General features: G+C 26.6%; 2 protein-coding genes across 3 annotated transcripts in view; one reads left to right on the plus strand and one right to left on the minus strand.

The window, feature by feature from the left end:
* LOC129966050 (ankyrin repeat domain-containing protein 6-like) overlaps positions 1–14,036 on the plus strand; it is a 127,793-nt gene extending 113,757 nt beyond the window's left edge. Inside the window, exons 6-12 of one of the 2 annotated variants that reach the window (XM_056080407.1) lie at positions 406–504; positions 2,307–2,405; positions 4,300–4,401; positions 7,947–8,045; positions 9,730–9,933; positions 11,432–11,617; positions 12,838–14,036. In XM_056080407.1, the coding sequence (XP_055936382.1) occupies positions 406–504; positions 2,307–2,405; positions 4,300–4,401; positions 7,947–8,045; positions 9,730–9,933; positions 11,432–11,617; positions 12,838–13,992 (1,944 nt within the window). In that variant the 3' untranslated portion in view covers positions 13,993–14,036. The remainder of the gene's footprint in view (positions 1–405; positions 505–2,306; positions 2,406–4,299; positions 4,402–7,946; positions 8,046–9,729; positions 9,934–11,431; positions 11,618–12,837) is intronic. The other variant, XM_056080416.1, reaches the window with a different exon arrangement.
* A 1,163-nt stretch (positions 14,037–15,199) lies between these two features.
* LOC129971046 (mitochondrial transcription rescue factor 1-like) lies at positions 15,200–21,442 on the minus strand. The gene is made up of 4 exons (XM_056084514.1): positions 21,168–21,442; positions 19,196–19,341; positions 16,338–16,410; positions 15,200–15,502 (listed from the first exon to the last, which is right to left on the minus strand). Exons 1-4 carry the CDS (start codon positions 21,402–21,404, stop codon positions 15,296–15,298), a joined length of 663 nt encoding a protein of 220 aa, XP_055940489.1. The 5' UTR covers positions 21,405–21,442; the 3' UTR covers positions 15,200–15,295.
* Positions 21,443–21,638: the final 196 nt, after the last annotated feature.

Here is a 21,638-nt window from a genome sequence, read left to right on the forward strand (position 1 = left end):
TTCCTATTATTAAGCAGTTAGTAATCTAAAAATGAAGTTTTTCCATGATGCAAAATATAGGTTGATATCTAAAATGAAATTCTTTTCAAGAATGTTGATTAGACAGTTAATAAATAAAGCTATTTAACGGGACGTATTGATAAATTAATAGCTTTCCTCATAAGAACAATTCGAGTTGTTTCTAATTACAACTTCTGTTCTGATTTGTATTTTAAATGCTTATAAATCTCAATACTCTGAAAGAAGATTTTAAACTGATTTCGAAGTAGTAATATTTTTTGATCACAATATTCAAAAAGGGGTCTTTCTTTTCTTTTCATTAGAAAAATTATTCCGTTTCAGAAAAAAAAAAAAAAAAAAAGAAAAGTCTGTTTTATAATTCGTGTATAAATTTTTACCTTTCAGCATGGCAATACAGCTCTCCACGAAGCAGCTTGGAAAGGTTTCAGTCGAACTGTAGAAATTCTTTGCAAAAACAGAGCCAACTTCTATATAAAAAATAATGTAAGTTGCATTTCCCTTATGAAAATTCATTCAAATTTAAATAAAGATTAGAATTGAAGTTGAAATGGTTCTACATTTTATAAAAATCATTATGCTAACAAGAATGTAATATATTAATAAATAAAAATCAAGCATATTAAGACTTACCGATAATTATAAATTAGGCCGTTTTAGAGTAAATAAAATTTATTAATAATTATTTATTAAATTAATTAATTATTATTTATTAAATTAATTAATTATTATTTATTAAATTAATTAATTATTATTTATTAAATTAATTAATTATTATTTATTAAATTAATTAATTATTATTTATTAAATTTATTAATATTAATTCATTATTTATTATTGAATAAAATTTTACTGACTCTGATTTTAATTTTATTAAAATCATTTTAAGAATTTAGTAACATTGGGGTTCCCCCCCCCTTCCGTTTCTGGATTTTATCAAAAATAATCAAATAACTTTACATTTTTAAATTTTGATTCAAGAATTGTATAAAATTAAATTGCTAGTTATCGTTTGAAGTAGAAATCAAATTATTATTTATAGTAATACTTATTATTATTATTTTTAATAACCATTATGGCTATCATGTCATTCATTGTAATTATGAAATTAAATTTAATCATACCAAATTTTTGCTCATGTTTTTTTACAATTTTTTACCTATTGTTTTCTTTAATATATATATATATATATATATATATATATTTACTTATAGAAAGTGAATAATTTTGTAAATCTCCCAGAAAAACTGAAAAAGAATAATTATGAAATTGCTAAAATCGATTAATACATTAAAAATCCAAATCTTCTATCCTATCTTTTCAATGTCATTCAAGAATTTTTTTTAACTTAAAGAAGTTGTATAGAGATTAATGCTATAGAGATTAGTGCAGAAATATAGGAAACATGAAAATTTTGAACTTAATAACAAAATTAAAATTTTTCGTATAAGAAATAGAATTCTGAAGATTTCTATAATGATATAATTGCATTTTTAAAACTTGAAATATCAGGCGTGTTTATATTTTGTGCATAGAAAGTGTTAATTTTAAACGTGATTTACTTTGCTTTCTTCGCATAAATAAGACTTCAGAAATTAATGAAAAGGCTCTGAAAATTGTGGCACATGTAAATAAATTTTAGAATAAAAATCCGAACATTTTTCTTTGTTGGCGAAATTTTACAGAAAGAAAGAGTTTGACAGTAACTACCATGCATCAGCTTTTTTGTTTGGAATTTTTTGATGGAATATACATAAAAATACTTAACTTAAAATATTTTTATATTTGTAATAATTAGTTGATCAGATTTTTAACTACCTGTATATAGTATAAAATTTTCTTTAATTGGAAAATAGGCATTTAAAAATAAACTATCGGAAAGTTATATTTAAGTACTTTTCCTAGAAAAATATTCCTGTTAATTAAAAATGCTGTAAAAATGCTGAAATCATAATATTTAAAAGTAGAATACATATGACTGTTAATAATAAAGAAATTTTTTTTTTAAATTTGTTATCTGAAGAAAGAATAATTCCAAATATTTATTTAAATAAAAGATCGCAAATTTATACTAATACTTCTAAGTTAAAATCGTTAATTCTTAAACATAATTCACTAGTTCAAATAGCTTGGATTTTGCAGACGATTTTTGTTATTAAGATTTATCTGAGAAAAAATCCCGCCTATTAAAAATAACTTTCAGTTTTTTTAGTTTTAAATTTTTTACTCTAAAATAAAGAATCATCAGATGTTTAAATAGAAAATCATTTTTAATGATTCTTTTACAGGGTGGATTCACGCCATTACATCTTTCCTGTCAAAATGGCCACAATCAGTGCTGCAGAAATTTACTTTTGGCGGCTTGTAAACCGGACGTCAGGAACAGTGTAAGTATTTCTCAGAAGATCTGTTAAACTTTTCATTTGAATTGATGACATATCTTCTTAATTGGTTTCTATTTCAATGACGATGGGTAATCTATTACTAAAATAAATAACCCAGACGATGTGTAGACAACTAATTAAAAAATTTTTATTTTATATAGGAGGTGCAAGATACTCCCTTGCATAATATTTTTCCTATCTTAATATCTGAAATTGGGTAGTTGTCACCTTAATTTGATTAATTATCATTGTTACTGAGTTGCATGCTTATGAGATCAGGTTTTACATAAAGCAATAAGGATGAGTAGTGAAGTTCATCGGATGAAATAGGAGATATGAGCATGCGGAAACTTTCTTGAGCTCTCTCTTCTATATTGCTTTGAGCTTTGAGACCGTGTCCTTAAAATTCAAAGAAGTACATGCCTTTTAATCATCATTTATCATAGGTCGTGAAAAATAATTTTAAAACCGTAAATTCAGTGAAATAAATATTTTCGTATCCCATAAAATCATGATGGAGCATACACTTAGGAATTTCATCTTTTTTAAAAGTTAGTGTAAGCAGACAAATACAGGGTTGAATTTTGATGCTCAACTTTGATAAAAGAACATTATTCTGCAACTCATTTTGATGAGTCTTATAATATTTTGAGCATGATTTTGACTTTCTTCTACCAGATGATTTTTTTTAATGCTAAGAAGTATATGATTTGTTAAAAAAGTTTTTCAAGCCAAATAAAATAAATGGATTCCTTTTTTTAACCCTTCGCATTCGGATACTGACACTCATTCAAGACGGTGCATCATTATGACAGTTTATTTGCTTATTTTTTAATTTTAATTGTTAAAAATAACTATAAAATGGTGGAAAATAATTCGGGAAAATATAAATTAAAACAATTATATATATATTGGAGCGATGAACAAGTCCTTGTCTTAAGTGAATAAATATGCATCGAATTACTTTTTCGAGTGCAAAAAGTTAATTGCTGATTATAAATTTATATATTGTTTATTCTTTTTCCATCCGTCTTTAAAGAAGTATTGAAATAGCCAAACCTTACCTATCTGAGCATTGACCAATTGATTTCGCGCCAGCCCGAAGTTCAGATCTTTTTGTCTTGGCAAACAAAAGAGCAGACAACATGCAGACATAATTACAGAAATATATTTTTGTACTCATAGAATTATAAATCTTCGAAATTTATTAAAATATCACTATCAAAATTTTTGTGGATATTATAATAACTTCTATGTGCATATTTCGTATACAAAAGTAAAACGTAAAAAATTAAATACATACATGAAAGTAAAACTATCGGGCAGGATTTGAATTCTACAAATATAAATATAAATTGCTACTAATATTTCCATCATGATATTATTCAATACTTTTTACTTCAAGTTATTCAATGTGTAATTTTTAATACTTTGCTGTCTTTCGTTCACCTTTGTTAATTAACCCTTATCGTGGCAAGATATTTTATAGTGGTAGTATATTTTTATATGTATTTTTTGTATATTTTATTTTTTATTTGTTTATTATTATTATTATTTATTATTATTATTATTTATTATTTATTATTATTATTATTTATTATTATTATTATTATTTATTATTATTATTATTATTATTATCATTGTATTATTATTATTATTATTTTTATATTATATGTATATTTTGTATGTATGGTATACTATACAAAATGAACATAAGGGTTAAAATCAAATACATCATATTTCCAAAATTCTGAAAGGAAAATTATTATTTCCTAAATCTTATTATCATTATTATTATTTTTTGCCTCTGGATAATTTAAACGAGAGTTTTTAGTTATGAAAATATGTTATTTTTTAATTATCGCGGCGACATGCAAAATATATTAATTTTTTTCAGCAGTATGGTGATACACCACTTCACACAGCAGCAAGATATGGCCATGCTGGGGTGCTAAGAATTCTAATTAGCGCTTTCTGCAATGTTAACGAGAAAAACAAAGTAAGCACTTTTTCATTTACTTTTTCATTCACAAAATGTTTCTTAGCGTGCATATATTTTTATGAATTTACATGAAACGCAGTTTTCAAAATGGTAAAGTTCATAAAGAACATTTTCCTCGAACATATTTATTTTAACTTTCACAATAGTCAAAGTAAAGTGATAAAATTTTTCTGGACTTCAGAACGAAATACTCTCGGACACGTATGTTTTATGAGCAAAATCCATATAATGTATATATAAATAAGAGAACAATAAAATAATAAACTGTAAAAAAATTCATTAAAAAAACAGAAACAAAGTAGAAATGTAAATATATTTTAGGATTTCTGTTACGATTTTTTTTGGGGGGAAGGGGGATGCTCATCAACATATCGATCATGTTAATATGACCTTATTCTATGTACAATTAAACTTGCGATGAAGAAATTTCCAGAAACTAATTTCTTGAAAAAATAAATCTGCTTTATCATTTTTAAAAATAAACTCCTTGGTAATAAGTAAAAAATGGGACATTTAATTAAAATTCAGGACACCTTTTTATTTCAGGAAGAAGAGTTGACAATCGCAACGGTCCCGTTAAATCCATGCCATCTGGCCACTTTAGCTTTAGTAATTTTGCTATAGCTTTTCTTTTCTGAAAATTTTTGCAATTAAATTGTCATGAAACTGATGTCGGAACATGAATTTTCCTTTAACAATGAATGGAATTATGTTCTTCTAGATCTAGAACACATTCAAAGATTTTTTTTATTTTTAATTTCTCTTTTTCTTTGTCTCAATTGGATCCAACGCCATAAAAAAGTTGCTAAACTCGGTTCCTATATATATATATATAAATGCTTTAATTTAGTTGGTTTCGCATTGAAGACAAAATTGTTAATTGTTAGTTATGAGTTAGATGCTGAATAACAAGTGAGTTAGTACTTCCCCCTCCAACTTTATGGCTAGTTACACACACACAGCGTATTAGAAGCACACTGCAGTAAAATTTCCGACGCTATCGTCGCAGTCGGTAGAGTTTCATCAACAAACAAATTTACTTTAACCTTTCTATTTAAACTATTTACTTCTTAAGTGTAATTTGAAATGAATAGAGAGTAAATTCTAGCTTTATTGTTATTCCATCGTCAATTGAAGAGGGGAAAAAATCGATTTATTTGGATTCATCTAATTAATCAAAAAAAGCGGATGAATTTGGAGCTTTTTATACGTTATTGGAAGATTTGAAACAAGAGATTCTTCAATTACTTTAGAATGTCGATGACTTCCTTTGATGGATTACATGGGTGGTAAAAAGGTATCATTCAGCACAAAAATAATCAAAAGAGGAATTGCATTCAGCTTCTAGAAATGCTAGCAATAACACTGAGATAATAAAATAACTTTTTAAATCTATAAGTTGGAGTATTAAATGGCATTGAGTTCAATAAATGTTTTATTTACGATTATTTTCATGCATTATTATTATTAAGTTTTGAAGGCTCATAATAATAATGTTGTTATAAACCTTGATGTGTTTATTGATACAATTCCATAAAAACATACAAATATCAATAGAACCTTGTATACGCCTTAGACACATAAATATATAATTAATATTAATATATTAATTATATAATTAATATTACCATTTGTTCTAATGGTCATTGCCGACAGTAAATGCCGTTTAATTTTTGTGCATATTGGCTGCTATGAAAAAGACTGTGATTCGTCGATTTTTAAGTAGACTCAACTGTGGAAATCAATAAAAAGTACTTCAAAAAGATCTACCTAATGAAAAGTGCTAGGCACAGAAAATACAGAAGTTCCATACATTTTTATTGGTGATGCAGCATTTGGGTTTCATAAAAATCTGCCAAGTCCATAAGCTGGAATACATTTGACAGTCAAATGGAGAATTTCCAACTATCGATTTGTCAAGCAAGAAAGTGCATAAAATGCACTTTGGGTGTCCTCAAAAATAAATGGGGAATATTCCATCGTTCTTTTAATGTTCTACCACAATTTGCTAATGATATTGTTAAAGCTTATATTATTCTTCATATTTACGGTATTGAGGACACAATGTCAATTATATGATTGTAAGATATTCAAGGAGATAATATTACAAAAGGAGGTCTAAAAGCAAACAATGTAAGAAACATTCTATGTAGATATTTTGTTTCAAACGCAGGCATGATTTCCTAGAATACATTTAAAATATAAAAATATTCTGATCGCTATGATGTTAACGACAGATAGTTGTAAAATATACCGCTTTCTTATTTAAAACAAATATTCCAAGAAAAAATGTTTTTCTTCGCCTGATTTTTATTTATTTGTAAAATATTTTTGTTGTATTAGAAGTAAGTTAAAAACATAATAAAACTTTTTTGAAAAACGTAATATTCTTACTACTTTTCCAATGTTTATATTTTTACAAAAAAAAAAAAAAGTTTTTGATAATAGCCGATTTAGAAATAAAAAGGATACATGATTAAATCCAGAAACAATAGTGCAATATAAATAAAAATTCTTTGGAACTAGAGATTGTTACTGCTGTCATTTCTAGATTCTCAAAGTTAGATTTTTTTTTAAGACTCCATTTTTTTTTCTTCTAATAAGTATATATGAGAAAGTATGGATTTACTATAAGTCTTTTCTCTCTTTTTCTTCCAATTGACCAAAATCGTTACAAATTGCTAGACAAATTTCATGTCAACCGTTGCGTTTCTATCTTCAAATATATAGAGAGTTTTATTCCATAAAACAGGCCTTCCTTGGATTAAAGAAATTAAAATTTCATTATCCATATTTAGCTCACTCATGTTCATAATAGATAAAAACCTGTTGATGCTAAAAAAAAAAAAAATGTTTTACGTAGGAAGGTAAAATTTGCTGTGAAAAAATAACTCTAAACGTTAAAAAAAACCGCTGTATGTGTGTAAGCTTGCATTTGGTTATGTGCGCCTGTTGTTGGACTGCGACGGTAAAATTATCGCTGGCTCCAATGGCAGTCGATGTCTATACAACGTCCGCCAACAATAAATTGACTGCGCGTTTATTTTCCCGTCTTATGTGTTAGCTCTAATTTACTTCAATGCACTACTGTAGTTTCAATGGCGACGGTAAATTTTCCTTAACGGTAAAAACCGTGTGTGTGTAACCAACCTAGATCAGTGATGGGAAGTTTGAATCCGACGGATTTAATACTCACTAGATTCCCTTACTCGGTGAATTTTTAGTAGATTCAGGTTCTGAACTCGTAATCTAGATTCGTAGTATACTGAAGAAAGTTCTACCTCAGATCATCGTCGCTTTCACAGAAATAGAGAACATACATTGTAATTTGGTGGGGGGAAAATGCAATTTGACATTAATCCCTTTTAAAATCATTATTTTACTGCCAAGTATATATCAGAAACCTGTATTCGTAAGTTAAAAATTCATAAAGACGTGAATTTCCTTAAATTTGTTTTTCTTATATTTTATTTTGAAAAACTTAAATATGTTTTAGAGTAGATATTTATTTTACAGGAAGTAACAATGATAATTCATTTCAGAATGGAGATACGGCTCTTCATGTTTCTGTTGCAATGGGAAGAAGTAAGCTGACACGTATTCTTTTGGAAGCAGGATGCGATCAACAAATAAGAAATCATGTAAGTTACAAGTGTAATAAGCAAGTAATATATAGTAAGTGCAATAAATAATGAGTAATATTGTGTAATTTAGAATGTAAACAAATATATTAAGCAAAAAAAGTCTAATATTATATTAAATTCAAATACGAAATAACTTAAAAATTACCATTAATAGTAAATGCAGAATAATTTCATGTCAGTTCTTCAAATTTAATAAACTCCAGCAGTACAATTCATTCATGTTGACTAAGAATAATTTGTCAATATTCCCAATTGGGACAATGGCCAGTGTCTATAACAAAAATCAAAATACAGGCTTTCATATCTTGATTACTGTTTCTAATATGCAACATACTAAGCTATATTCTTGAAAAATGAAGAGTAGCAATAAAAATATTGAGAGGCAAAATTTTATTAATCGATGTATTTATTTATTTGTATTGGTAAAAAGTGGGGTATTTTACTCCGAAACATTCCAATTTGGGAATAGTTTATTGACAAAGATTCAAAAATGCATGAAAAACAAAAGTGCTCTGTGAAATAATATTCATTTCATACACATGAAGAAATGATATTTATTTCACACATACAGAGAAACAATATTTGTCTTATTGAATTAAAAAGTTTGCAAGATATATCCGAAGAAATAATTAAAACATTTAACATCAATTTATAATGATTATAATAGTAAATGAAAAAAAGTCGTTAAAATATTGATTTCTTTTATTGTGATTTCATTTAAAATTTCTTTAATAGTAACATCTCAAAAAAAATTATTATATTTTTGAAACTTTATTCTCAGGTACATTAAAATCAAATTTCCCTCTTTTCTCCTTGTTCCTTTAAATTATGTCACCTTTATTGCAGCTTCACAGAGAATATAATAAAGAAAAATTTGCATAAAGAGCAAGAAATTAGTGTAAATAATTTGCAAACGTTTTCTGGGAATTAATATCTACCATGTTCGAAAAATTCTGGTTAACATTTAAAAGAAATAAAACTATTATTTTCTTTCCTTTTGTTAAAGTGTCACACATTTAAAAATTTGATTTTTAAAGAGACATGAAAAAATCTAACAAACTTCCGCTCAATACAGCTTTTAAGTACAAAGATTTAAATAAAAAAAAATCGATTAATTTCAGAAATGATTCATTACGAAAGCAGCATATGATTAATTTACTCGCTTATTTTTACTTATAAATAAATTTCATTTTGTATAATGTATTTTTATGTTGTTAGTATAGAAGGAATCCTTATAAACTTTCACTCCAATTTCAAAACTCTTTCTTAACCAATAACCATTTGAAGTAACTAAAGTAATATGGGTTTTTGTTTGCATTTCCTCTTTTGATAAGGACTGACGAGGTTTTATAGGGCTTAGATGGCAACGTACTAATGATTAATTAGCGAATAATTTAAATCAGTTAAGAAAAATTAATCTGTAAAAAAATCAAAAATTTTAATTATTATTTTTAAGTTGTTTTTTTAAAACATTTTTTTCATAACAATAATAATTTTAGCCGAAAATAGTTAAAGCAGAAAGAAATGAAAAATCAAAAACATTTAATATAAGCTTTTACTAATTGTTATTTTCAAATTAAAAAAAAATCTCTCATTTAGAAAAAATGTTGTCAATTATGAGATTAACATCGTTTACATAAATGAATAATGAAAACTATTTTTCAATTTCCTTCTTTTACAGCAAGGTGAAATGGCACGTGATATTGCAGAGAGAAAAGAATTCACGGAACTGGTAAAATTATTGGATAACCCTCCTGTGACTTTGATCCATGTGGAACAACAGCAAACTAAAAAGATTTCGAAGTCATCATCTAAGAAAAGAGAAAAGGACAGCCACACATCGCAAGAAAGTGGCGAGAAGGATAAGAAAGATAAACACAAAAAAGTACTTACCCAAAAAATTATTAATGAACATTTTTTTCTATTATTTTTGTTTAATTCTTTAATTGCCATCACCAACTGCCATATAGGTTGCACATACCAACAATTTTTTTCTTTCCCATGGCTTACAGGCAATGATTTTCTGAAAACACATCACATAATTTTTCATTTTATCACATCCGTATTATTTTTTAGGAAGCAGATGCTTCGTAGATGTCAGGATCAGAGATTTAATTTTAAATCAATAATGCTTTGATTTAGAATGCATTTACAGTTAGCAGATGATGTGAACAGATTCCAGAGACAAAGCTTTCCGCATTTTCCTTTTTTGTTTTTGTAAGCGAACAAGAGAATTTAATTCTTGAGTAATCTGAAATTGATTCAAAAGTAGCATCCTGAATTTTGTCAAAAATCAGATGCTTCCAATTTTGAAGTTTCAAAATCTGGGGATAGTTACGATTCTTAGCAGCTTTTAGCAAAAAGACAATGGAACAAAATCGTGCCCAAATGTCATTGTTGATATTTGTCTCTCAACATTTTTAACACAAATTATTATATTAAATCAAGACTGTAAGCAAATTATTAAGATTTACGTTAAAAGATTTATGATATGCAGAAAAATTATTAAATTTTTAAAAGAAAATTCTGTGGTTATTATTCAAGGTAATGCAGAATCAATTTTTAAAAATAAGGTATTAAGTATATCAGAAATTATACCCAAATAAATGAACGAGATGTCTGTTAATTTATGTTGTTGTTTCTTATGGCACTTGCCACGGACAAGCCCGCTGTTCAAAGACAGCCGATTTAAGCCTAAGGGGGGAGCGCCTCTTGTTTTTATCGTAGAGCCAATTTGAGCCAAGAGTACGAATTGACTGCTCAGCATCACTCATTCGCTTGCACAACCCCTTTTTACAGGAGGGCACATTCACATATCTCACAGATAGAACAACCATGCCCAATCCGGGACGCCCAGATCACAGGGAAGATGCGCTACCCCTATGCCAGGACGCCGGCCTGTTAATTTATAATTCTTTTTATGAGCGATATAATCCAATTAAATTTGCCGTTGGCAGCTTAATATGTTGCATTATTTCAATGTCCGAATAAATCCATATTTTGCATTGGAAAAAAAAAAAATGAAGCCGACAGATATTAGATGGTTGGGACACTTGCACAATATGATCTGATGCCATCAAGACTATTCATGAACAAATGAAAGACTATTATTTTATACAACTGAAAAGTATATTGTAGTTAAAAGTATTTTGCTAAGAGAACCATGAATACAAATTGTGAATAGAAGATTCAATTGAAATAAAACTAAGTCATTATTGAGAGCGAATATGATTATCACCAAAAGGCGGCAATTAAAAAAATATAAGTAAATAATAAATAAAGATTAAAATTAGTTCGCCGTAAAAAATATTAAAAAAATGTATTGGCATATTTTTTTAAAACATTGTTTTATAATTATACATTTTCTTTGTGATTTTTACCAGAGTAAGAAACATCATCACAAGGTTCATTTTTCTGACAAGGAAAAGAAAGGTAATGTTAGTCCGTATGGATGTCACATGTATCCAGATATGAATTACTTTCCAACACTTAAGCTGAAGTCACTCCCACAAGAGCCTCTGAAATCAGGAGAACAGTATTATGCTGATCTGGCTGGAAATATTAAGAAGGTAATTTAAAATTAGAAGTTAATTTTGTTTTAAAATAATAAAACTGCTCCACTTTGTGAAATAAGTTATAAGTTTGAATATGCATATAGTTTAATAATCTCAGAATTTCAACAGATAAATGTAAATTTAAAAATTTTTATTCTGCATCAGTGGTGTCATAAAAATGATAAAAAAACATTTTTAAAAATTTGTCTAGTTCTAGTTTGATACATTCAAATAATGCAAGTTCAATGATACAGTAAGGATCAACTATATCCATAACATCATTTTCAGACTCCTTCATCATATTTGCCATTATAATGTGAAGTAATAAAGAACTGTTTTGTTTTTGTAGCACCAGATAAGCTATGTCACCCCTTTCCCAAATTACACTATGATTGAACCATAATTCTTCCCTCCTTTTGTATTTTGTAACAGCATAACAGGGATAATTTGCTCCATCAAATATATATATATATATATATATATATATATATATATATATATATATATATATATATATATATATATATATATATATATATATATATATATATGGAAGCTATAAAATGTTATTGAAATTGAACAATATATATGATTTTTAGAGGAAATATACCCCTAAAAGAAATGGAAAACAAATGGGTATTCACATTTTTTTTTAGACAAATAATGTTCAGAAGTACATTATTTCACTATCTTTATGTGAAATTACAATGGAATTTTGCATTGCATTTAGAGAAATATGCACTTCCAATGAATATTACAAAAGACATCACATAATTCTATATGGTACTTCTTTGAGAATAAATAAATAAATAACGAAATCCATTTCGAATATTAAAGAGTGTATCAAAGTGAATTAATATATCTTTTTCATCCAGTTTTTAAGATCACTCATATCAAATTTAAAGAAGTATCACCATAACTAATCTTAGGAAAAACAAATTTTCAAGAAAATTACTGAGAATAAAACCTGACGATTTAGAAAGAAAAAAAAAGCTTAGTATTTGATAATTACGTCTATATAATCTTGTTTCTACATTCATAATTAAATCTTTTTAATATATTACAAGAATTGAAGCATGCCATTTATATTGTAGAAACTACTCAATCTACATATCATTTACATTTCTAAATTCAGAAAGTATGAAGAAATTGTTTCTGGGGAACTGCTCTTTATTATTATTCCTTTTTTTTTATTCCTCACTATTGCTTATCCCCCCTTTTTTTTTAATTTGCAGGGTCCGAGAGGGCTTGGATACATGTGCTATTGTGCCCCATTTTTTAATCATGTAGAGAAAAAACTGGATGCCAATAAGAAAGAGCTTTTTGATCATATCGATAGTAGAAATGAAGATCTGAAGGCGAAAATAAATCATCTTGAGCAAAGGACTCATGATCAGCTATTTAGCTTAAACCAAAAAATGAAAGAAAGCTTAGCATTGGAGCGAAGCGAATGTGCAGAGCGTATAGACAGAAGGCTTTTCAGAGAACGGCGTGAACTAGAGCAGCAACAAGAAACAAACTTACGGAAACTACAATCAGAAATGAAGTCTATGTTAGGAAAATCTCCAAATGGAAGTAGAACAAATGGACATTGCGAGACACCTTTGGGAAATGGTGCTATGAACTACCATATTCATAACGGGAACCAACCTTTATTAAGGTCCAAATCTGAAGATCTACTCTCTGAAACAAACAGCAACCATAACAGTGTGTCCCTTATGTCCAGCACTGTTACTGGTGTTTCAAGATTTACAAATAACAGCAATTATCAAAGGACATATCTAAATCCTGCACAGTGTGGAACAAAGCCAAAAGTCATTAACATATCCAACATTTCATCCAAGATGAGATGCTTAGGATATCCAGAATTGAAAAGCGAAAGTAGAAGTGAAGGTGATTTGACCAGTTGTTATACAGAAAAAAATGAATATGACATCAGATCACCACCAGATGGCAATGTGAACTATTCAGTGAAATCTCCTTATGGAACTGTTGTGGAGGACAGGCAACTACAATGCAGCGCACAAGACCGATGGAATGCAAATAATGTTGGAGGTGGAGTTTTATGGAAGAACACACAATATAATAAATTTTCAGGTGCTTTACCGGATAATAAACCTGTATTTCCACCAGATGCAGCAAAAAGTCCAAGCAGTTATGTCACAGCTCGACCTACATATTGTACAAATCATAATCATGACCAAAATAGACTTCATATCACAGATAATTCACAAAATGATCACAAGAGCCAAATTAGGACTCCTGCAAATGGTTTACAATCCACATTAAGGGATGGTGTTTCTTTATCTAGCAATCAAAATGGGAATTCAAGTGAAAGGAGTCCTGTGCTCCCTGCAGGGTTAGAAAATGATGGATCTAGTTTTGTTTGAAAATACCATTTTGTACAGAAAAATAAATTATTTTTTTTACATTATTTGCTATTTTGTTTTTCTTTAATTCATTCTATTATATTTGTTTAATATCAATTTTGTTAAAACATTTTTTTATATTATATATTCTACATGAAAATTTTTTAATATAAATGTGAAGCTGCTTATTTTAAAATCACATTTAATTTAATCACACAAATTAAGCACATTTTTTGCTAAAATAAAATTTAGAGTAGAATACATTTCAAATTTAACATAATTATATAATTTTTTAAATATATAAATTAATAATTTTTCCCCATCAAACAGTCTGTCATAAAAAATTAAATCCAACTGACAGAATTAGTTAATTTTGTCACAATCACATAAAAATTGAAACACATCTATTTCTTTTTTTCTATTTATAATTCTAAAAAATTCTTTAAAATTAAAAATTAAAAGAAAAACATCTGAATAAAATATATGATTATAAGATATATTGCTTCATAAAAATTATATGGCTAAAATTTTAAAAATATATCATTACATACCACAAAAACACATTTCCTCCCATTTATGATACATAAAATCACAATAATTGCTGCAAAAGTTATATAAAGTAAGTTTACTTCTCTTGCATTTCTTGAAAACATGCTAAATTCATTGGTTATCATCCCTCACATTGACCTTTTCCTACAAGAATTTCATTTATTGCTTTGATTTTCCTTTTTATTCTTTCTTTGCAATACTATTTTTATACAAATCATACACACATACTACTTTTATGCACATCATAAACATAGTGTTTGTTGTCTTATTTTATCCACAACAATTTTTTTTTCTGATCTTACTTTTTTTGAAAATACTGATTTAATGGAATATAAATATTTGTTTACAAACAGACACAATCTACTTGAATACTAAACAAAATGTAAATTATATTTTCGATCAACGGGAGAGATTTTTCTTTTATTTGCTGGAAGGCTATTGAAAGAGTAATAATAACAGTGTTGGTAAAAATTTAAGAAAGTAAAAAACTTATCTACAAGATAATTTTTACAAGCTAACTTTGTCTGAATTTTCATATTACAATTTTATGAATTCATTTACAAAAGATATTTTTAAAAAACGGTTTATTAAGGAATAATCAACATTTAAAATCTTGTAAAAAATTATACAATTTGTGATAGAATAATATGAAAAAAAGAAAACAAATACTTTTAATTCAATATATTTATATACAGTACATAAACTTTCATCATACATCTACAGAGTAATAACTCACAGAGACATACAAAACAATACAGTTTCTCTTAAAACAGTGTCAAGCACTCTCTAAAACATCCATCTTTGACCAAGCATCTGGATAATTCTCAATAGTTAATTCTTTGAAAATTTGCATTTTCACAGGAAAATTTCCATTTTGAGTTACTTTACCAATACCTTTAATTACGATTCTATCGACAAGAAGAAATTTTTGATTCTCAGGACTATAGCCTTTAACAAGATCTATTTCATCTTCAGTGTGAATCTAAAAATTAATATATATTTTAAAATAATTAGACAGAAAATAATAACTTAAGATAAAATGAATAACTTAAGAAACAGGAACTTTTGGAAATCAAACACATTTAATTATTTTCTAAGTGTATATAAATCCTGTCTGTTTAAATGTTCTCAACATTCAATATTTGTTACTATTTTAAAACAGAATCTAAAGATGATGATAGTAATTAAAAACAAAAGGCCAATTACATTAATTTTTACTTGAATAAGCATCTAATTGTAAATATGTACAGTAAACTTTAAAAAATATTACACCGCCAAGCACCAATCTAACTCTTTTTATTATGTGGTATTTTCAATAGGGTGAATGGGGAATATTAAAGAAAAGACAAGTCACTATGTGCAGATACTGATAATATTTGTGCAACATAAATGATACACTGTTCCTCAGATTTTTAATTATATTTTGAGCATATAGATTTCGGTGTTTAAATGCAAGATTTATTAAGGAATTTCCACTAATATAGCACATTTTTCAATTTAACAGTCTTTTAGTCTAATATATGCCATATTACTGAGAGTATACTATATATAATTTTAATTTTATGAAAAAATAATGCAATACCATTAACTGATAGAAAAATAAGGCATTTTTGAAAAAATGATATTTTTGGCTCTTCATTAACTGCTTTTAAAAAGAAAGAAAGAAAAAAAAAAAACTTCTTAAAAACTATTAAATTGTATACAAGCATTCATAATATTATTTCTGGATTATTACATTTTAATTAACTACAATTCCAGCTATTATTATTGAATAAAACATTAATAATAATAACAATAAATGATTAAAATAAGCTTACTGTTGTGGCTTTCTTTAGAATTTTCTGCCCATTTATTCTTATTCTGTTAGCATAAAATTCCTTTTCAACTTTCCTAAAGGAAAAAAGAAAAGTAAACAAAAAGCACTATTATAATTCCCATGTATTTCAAATATTAGATAAGATAATATAGGAAATACTTTTTCTATGGCACTAAAACAATAATATATACAAAACTAAAACAATAGGAACTCTCCACTCCCCCATATGAATATTATAAATAGAAGAAATCAACAAAATTAATGCAACTTAATTGGAAGTAACACGAAATTTAAATAAACTTGTTTTCATTAAAGTGATTACTGAAAATAATGAGTTCTTAAATTATATTGTAACTTTACAGGGACAGAGACTGGAATCCAATTTAAACTAATGTATTCAAACTATTCACAGGAAAATTCAAAAATTTGTATCATCACCTTGTGACTGAAATTTTTTTTAACCATTATTTCTGAGGGAAAAATTAATAACTGAAATACTTCTGCTTCCTTCAATCTTCTTAATATCTCCTCATAATATGTATTTATCGCTCTAATTTAATTAATACAAATCAAAATGTAATGCTTCTTGGATTATCAACTCAGTAAATTATTTTTTGTTCCTTTTCTACATATGTATGTGAAATTGTCAGTTTGAACAACAAGCAATTTTGAAACAATTTTTTTTTAATGTGTATGAAACACTATCTCTGATTAGTGATAAAAAAAAAGGTTTATTGTGTTTATTTTAAATGTTTTAGATAAGAATTACCATATATTTTTTTTTAAAATGAAAACAATGATAATAATTAAAAAATTATGATTTAATGATTAACAATTTTTATTGCAAATTGTATCCTATTGGAAAACTGAAATATTAATTCACAAGGTGTCATTCTTTAAAACAAAATGAATATATATATTATATGTAATAATATTTTAAAACCTAATTTAAACTCCATTAATTTTCTAACTTTCAGTTAATTAAGCCCATATCAAAGTCATTCTAAAATATTCTCTTATTTCCTAATCCCTTTCCACTTTTTCTATTTAATTAATGCAACAGAAATCTCTGTAAAAATGCTTTAGTCAGCGATTCCCGCACTCCGAGTGAAGGGATAAAAAATGGCAAGCCTAGCACATTCTTTTAAAAGATCCCTATGATCTCCTTGCCTGGGTCAATGCATGTAGAGAAATCCCTATCAAAATCGCAGTATATAAGAACTGGGAAAATGATTCTCCCTCTTTTTTATGTTTCTTCTGATCTTGTACCACACTGCGAACGGACATGTTTTCCGTGCTGCTTGTGCCTCCCAGGATGGAAATGAAACGAAGTTAAAAATTCAAAGTGTCATTTCTGTCTTTGGCCACAACTCTACAAAAAAATTATGTTTATATATATATATACAATAGTCTTTGGTAAATAATTTATGGTTATGCTTTAAAAAAAGTATGTAAAGATTAAAAAAAAACGCAGCATGTTGGTACTCAATTTTAATATCCTTAATAATTTATTCAGATAATTAAAAGATTGTGTATGTACTTTAGTGAAATTATTTAGTGCAATCATTGATTTTATAAGCTGACAGTTAACATAACACTGACTGAAGCATTATCCAACATGCATGCATGCATGCACATGAATCTATATAAGATTCAGCTTATGCATCTTATATAGATTAGACTGAATAGCATTATATAGATTACAAATACAATTTTTGATATTCTACAGAACATACAATAAAGGCTTCTTCAGATTCAAGCAATGGTGAAAACTTTTCTAAAATGAATCACTTTTTAGATATTGTTGCTCTTTCTTGTGATATAACTGGATGCATAAACAAATAGATAGAAAATTAGAAAGATGTATAGTACAATTAACAAGACAGTGAAAGATTTCTGAAATAGTATGAGTCATATATTTATCAAAGTAGCAGTTAATAAGTATTTTGCCAAGAAAATTATTAAAAAAGGATAATAGAATATTTTTTGAAATTTTCAACCATCATTACCTTAGCAGATCAATTGCTCATCAGAGATAGCTTATATTATAATATAATACTGCTTAATACAAATACTTGGATTTTAATCAATTCTATTAAAGTTTAAAAAACATTCCAAGGTGTCATTTTCACTTCCAGTGTTTATAAGTACCAAATGTTTGTAATTGGTAACAGTTGAAGGTACATATTCTGTCTCTGAAATCGAAATTAGATTGATCTACACAGAAAACAAACAAACAAACAAAGGAGGAGCAAATAGAAAAGGGTTGAGTTTTCATGGTTACATAGTTTTTGATATTAAGAATACAATCTTTTATTTTTGCAATGTTTAGAGATCAGCATTTTTAGATAAAAAAAAAAAAGTAACAAAGAAACTAAAATTCATTTTTCTGATTTTTATGGTAATTTTCAAAATTCTTTGCATTTTCCTTGTTTTTTTTTAATGATGATTTTAAAATTCCCAGTTTATGCCAACCATGTAATCTGGGAAAATGAAGAAGTACATCAAGGTACTATTAATATCATTCTTTCTTAAATGTTAATTAATACACAGAATGGAACTGAGAACAACACAAATATGCTATGTGCTATCAATGAAGACTTTAGGATACATTCTTTTTGTAGATAGATTATGATTAATATAAACATTTCAGTTCTATTTTACAACATATTTTTGTAATAATCATAAACCATACTAGCAATAATCACAAAACAAATATTTAATTTTCTGATAGGTAATAGAAAGGCATAGGTAAATAATGGAAAATTTTAATAGCAGATATTTTAACACTATAAATTAATTAAATAAATTAAATAAAACAGGGAAAATTGTGACAAAATTTAATAAAAATTTACATACTTTTTTGTTATTCCAAGACCAGCTTTAACAATAGAATCTACTCGAAGAGAAGGAAGGGATTTTGTCATAATATTAAAAGTATCCCCAATTTCATCTGGCTCTATACTTTCAAAATCTTCATCTTCTTCTTCACTTTCTTCATCTTCCTATATAAAATTAAAAAAAAAAAAAATACTTAATGCACAAAAGAAAAAAAAAAAAAAAAAAAAGAACACAGAAGAATACAATAATATAATTTTCAAATTATATTTATTTATTTTTTATACAAAAGAAAGGCTAATATTCAATAAAAGAAGTCTCATTTGATAAAGAATGATGGGAATGATTATATAGATAATATTAATTTTAAATAAAATACTTTTGCTGATTTTACTAATCTAAAACTGTTTCACCACATTCTCCAAATCTAAAAATAATGCTAAAACCTTATCCATAGTAAAATCTAAGGATTCTGGTATAAAATATAATAAAGAAAAATTGATTTCATTAAAGATTTTTATAAATTTAGAATCTTAAATTATCATTAAAAATATTTTTAAATATTATACTAATTTTTATTATGACTTTTGATTTTGGATGCTTGCTCCCTTGACAAATATACATATATTTTATTGGATATTCCTTTTTTTTGTTTTTTTTTTGTAATAAGTTACTTTTTAAAAAAGTATGTAGATAATTTTCTAAAATATTATTCAGATGAAAATTTTAATGATGGATTAATTATTAAATGTAAAAAATGATGAAAATTATAGATCTTTTATTGCCCTTTTTCATTTAATATTCATTTTTAAATAGGCTAACTAGGTGAAGATGAAAATGGGGAATGAAGCTCTGTACTTTTATCTGTTGAATTATCCCTTCAATAATCACATAATTTTCTCAATGGATCTTGAAAATAGTAGATAATCAATAGATTTGAAAGTTAAATTTAAGGTTATTTATGGGTACGCTATTATTATTGTTTTTAAAATTGCAATATTATTGTTTTAAAAATTACAATCTCTAGAAAAAAAAATTCTTGCCACAAGAAACTTCTTCTGATGAAGGTTTTACTTTTATTAAAGTTTCTTTTCCCAATAATAATGGAACCTTAGTGGACCTAGGCTGTGTGCAAATACCTCACATGTTGTATCTTGACTTAACACTGATGAGGATACGAGTTTTACATATTACATATACTCCAACATTTTAATTCATGAACTACATTTCTGCCAGAAAAGGTGAGCTTTCTGGAAATAATATAATGGAAGGGGATGAATACCACTTATTACTAGAAATAAAGCCATCATTTACTCAATATTAACTAATAGATTTGTTGTTCCAATCCTTGATCAGAGGTTCCACAATAATTCTCTGACAATCAACTCTCTATGGAATCGTGCACTTAAAGTTACATATTGATACTTTACAGATGATGCAACTCATGGTCTTCTGCTGATGCTACTGTTTATATCTTATCTAAAAATCACAACTTTATTAGTGATATTCAGATTTTATCATCTGAAAAAGTGATTTTTTTATTTTTATTAAGATGATACCAACTGGAAATCATTATTACCATTGGAATTATTATTTGTTTGTTCATAAACATAGTTGCAGTTTTTAGAAATTACTTCTCAGAAAATTTCTCATGGCTTATTTTCTAAGAATTATTAACAAGTAAAAAGTTACTAACCGGTATTATATAGTATTTTCCATCATATTTTTATAAAAAAATATGATGAATAAAAGTACTGTACATTATTTTTAGCAATTTAGAACAGACGATTTAAAACACAAAACAAATGCAATAAAGGAAATTTTAATGTCCTGCTACATTTTGCAAAATAAAGAAAGAACAAAAACTACAATATTTTTGTTAAAAAATTTCCACGTTAAACTTTCAAACATCATCAAAATTCAGACTCAATGCAAGTCCAGTCACAAAATTTGTAAACTATGCAACATTTAAATATATGAACTTATCAGATACCTCTAATTGTTTTTTAGAAGATTTTTTCTTTTTTGCATAATATCTTTGAAATTCTAATGGCGCGTTTGATGATAAAGGTGACAAAAAGGAATATTTTGAGATAATTGGAAAAAAGTCTTCTGAATTTGTTTTTAATTGTTGCTTTTGTAAGAGAAATGAGTATGATAACCGAGAATGATGTCTCAGCAAAATACTGAAATTAACTTTTCTGCAACTTTTAAAAACTGACGCAAACATACTTTACGGATTCAAAATTCAAAAAATGCAATCCGAAAATAAAAACTTCAAAAATATGATAAGAGTTGAGATGTTTTATACTGATATTGGAATTCTGATTTATCTGCACAGCATTTATACCCATTTATTTTTTAAATAAAAGCATTAAAAATTAATCATTTATATTTAAAAAGGGAATACGAGCCATAATTCGTTTTAAAAAAGAAAAAGAAAAAAGTCGAAATAGATACTAAT

Source organism: Argiope bruennichi, chromosome 1, assembly GCF_947563725.1.
Source record: "Argiope bruennichi chromosome 1, qqArgBrue1.1, whole genome shotgun sequence".
Lineage (NCBI taxonomy): Eukaryota > Metazoa > Arthropoda > Arachnida > Araneae > Araneidae > Argiope > Argiope bruennichi.

Excerpts from the sequence above, each read along its gene's own strand:
- LOC129971046 (XM_056084514.1), bottom strand. The coding sequence starts at position 21,404 with ATGTTTGCGTCAGTTTTTAAAAGTTGCAGAAAAGTTAATTTCAGTATT. Across the intron at positions 16,411-19,195 it reads GGTCTTGGAATAACAAAAAA|GAAAGTTGAAAAGGAATTTT; the intron begins GTATGTAAATTT and ends TTTTTCCTTTAG. Across the intron at positions 15,503-16,337 it reads TTCTAAAGAAAGCCACAACA|ATTCACACTGAAGATGAAAT; the intron begins GTAAGCTTATTT and ends ATTAATTTTTAG.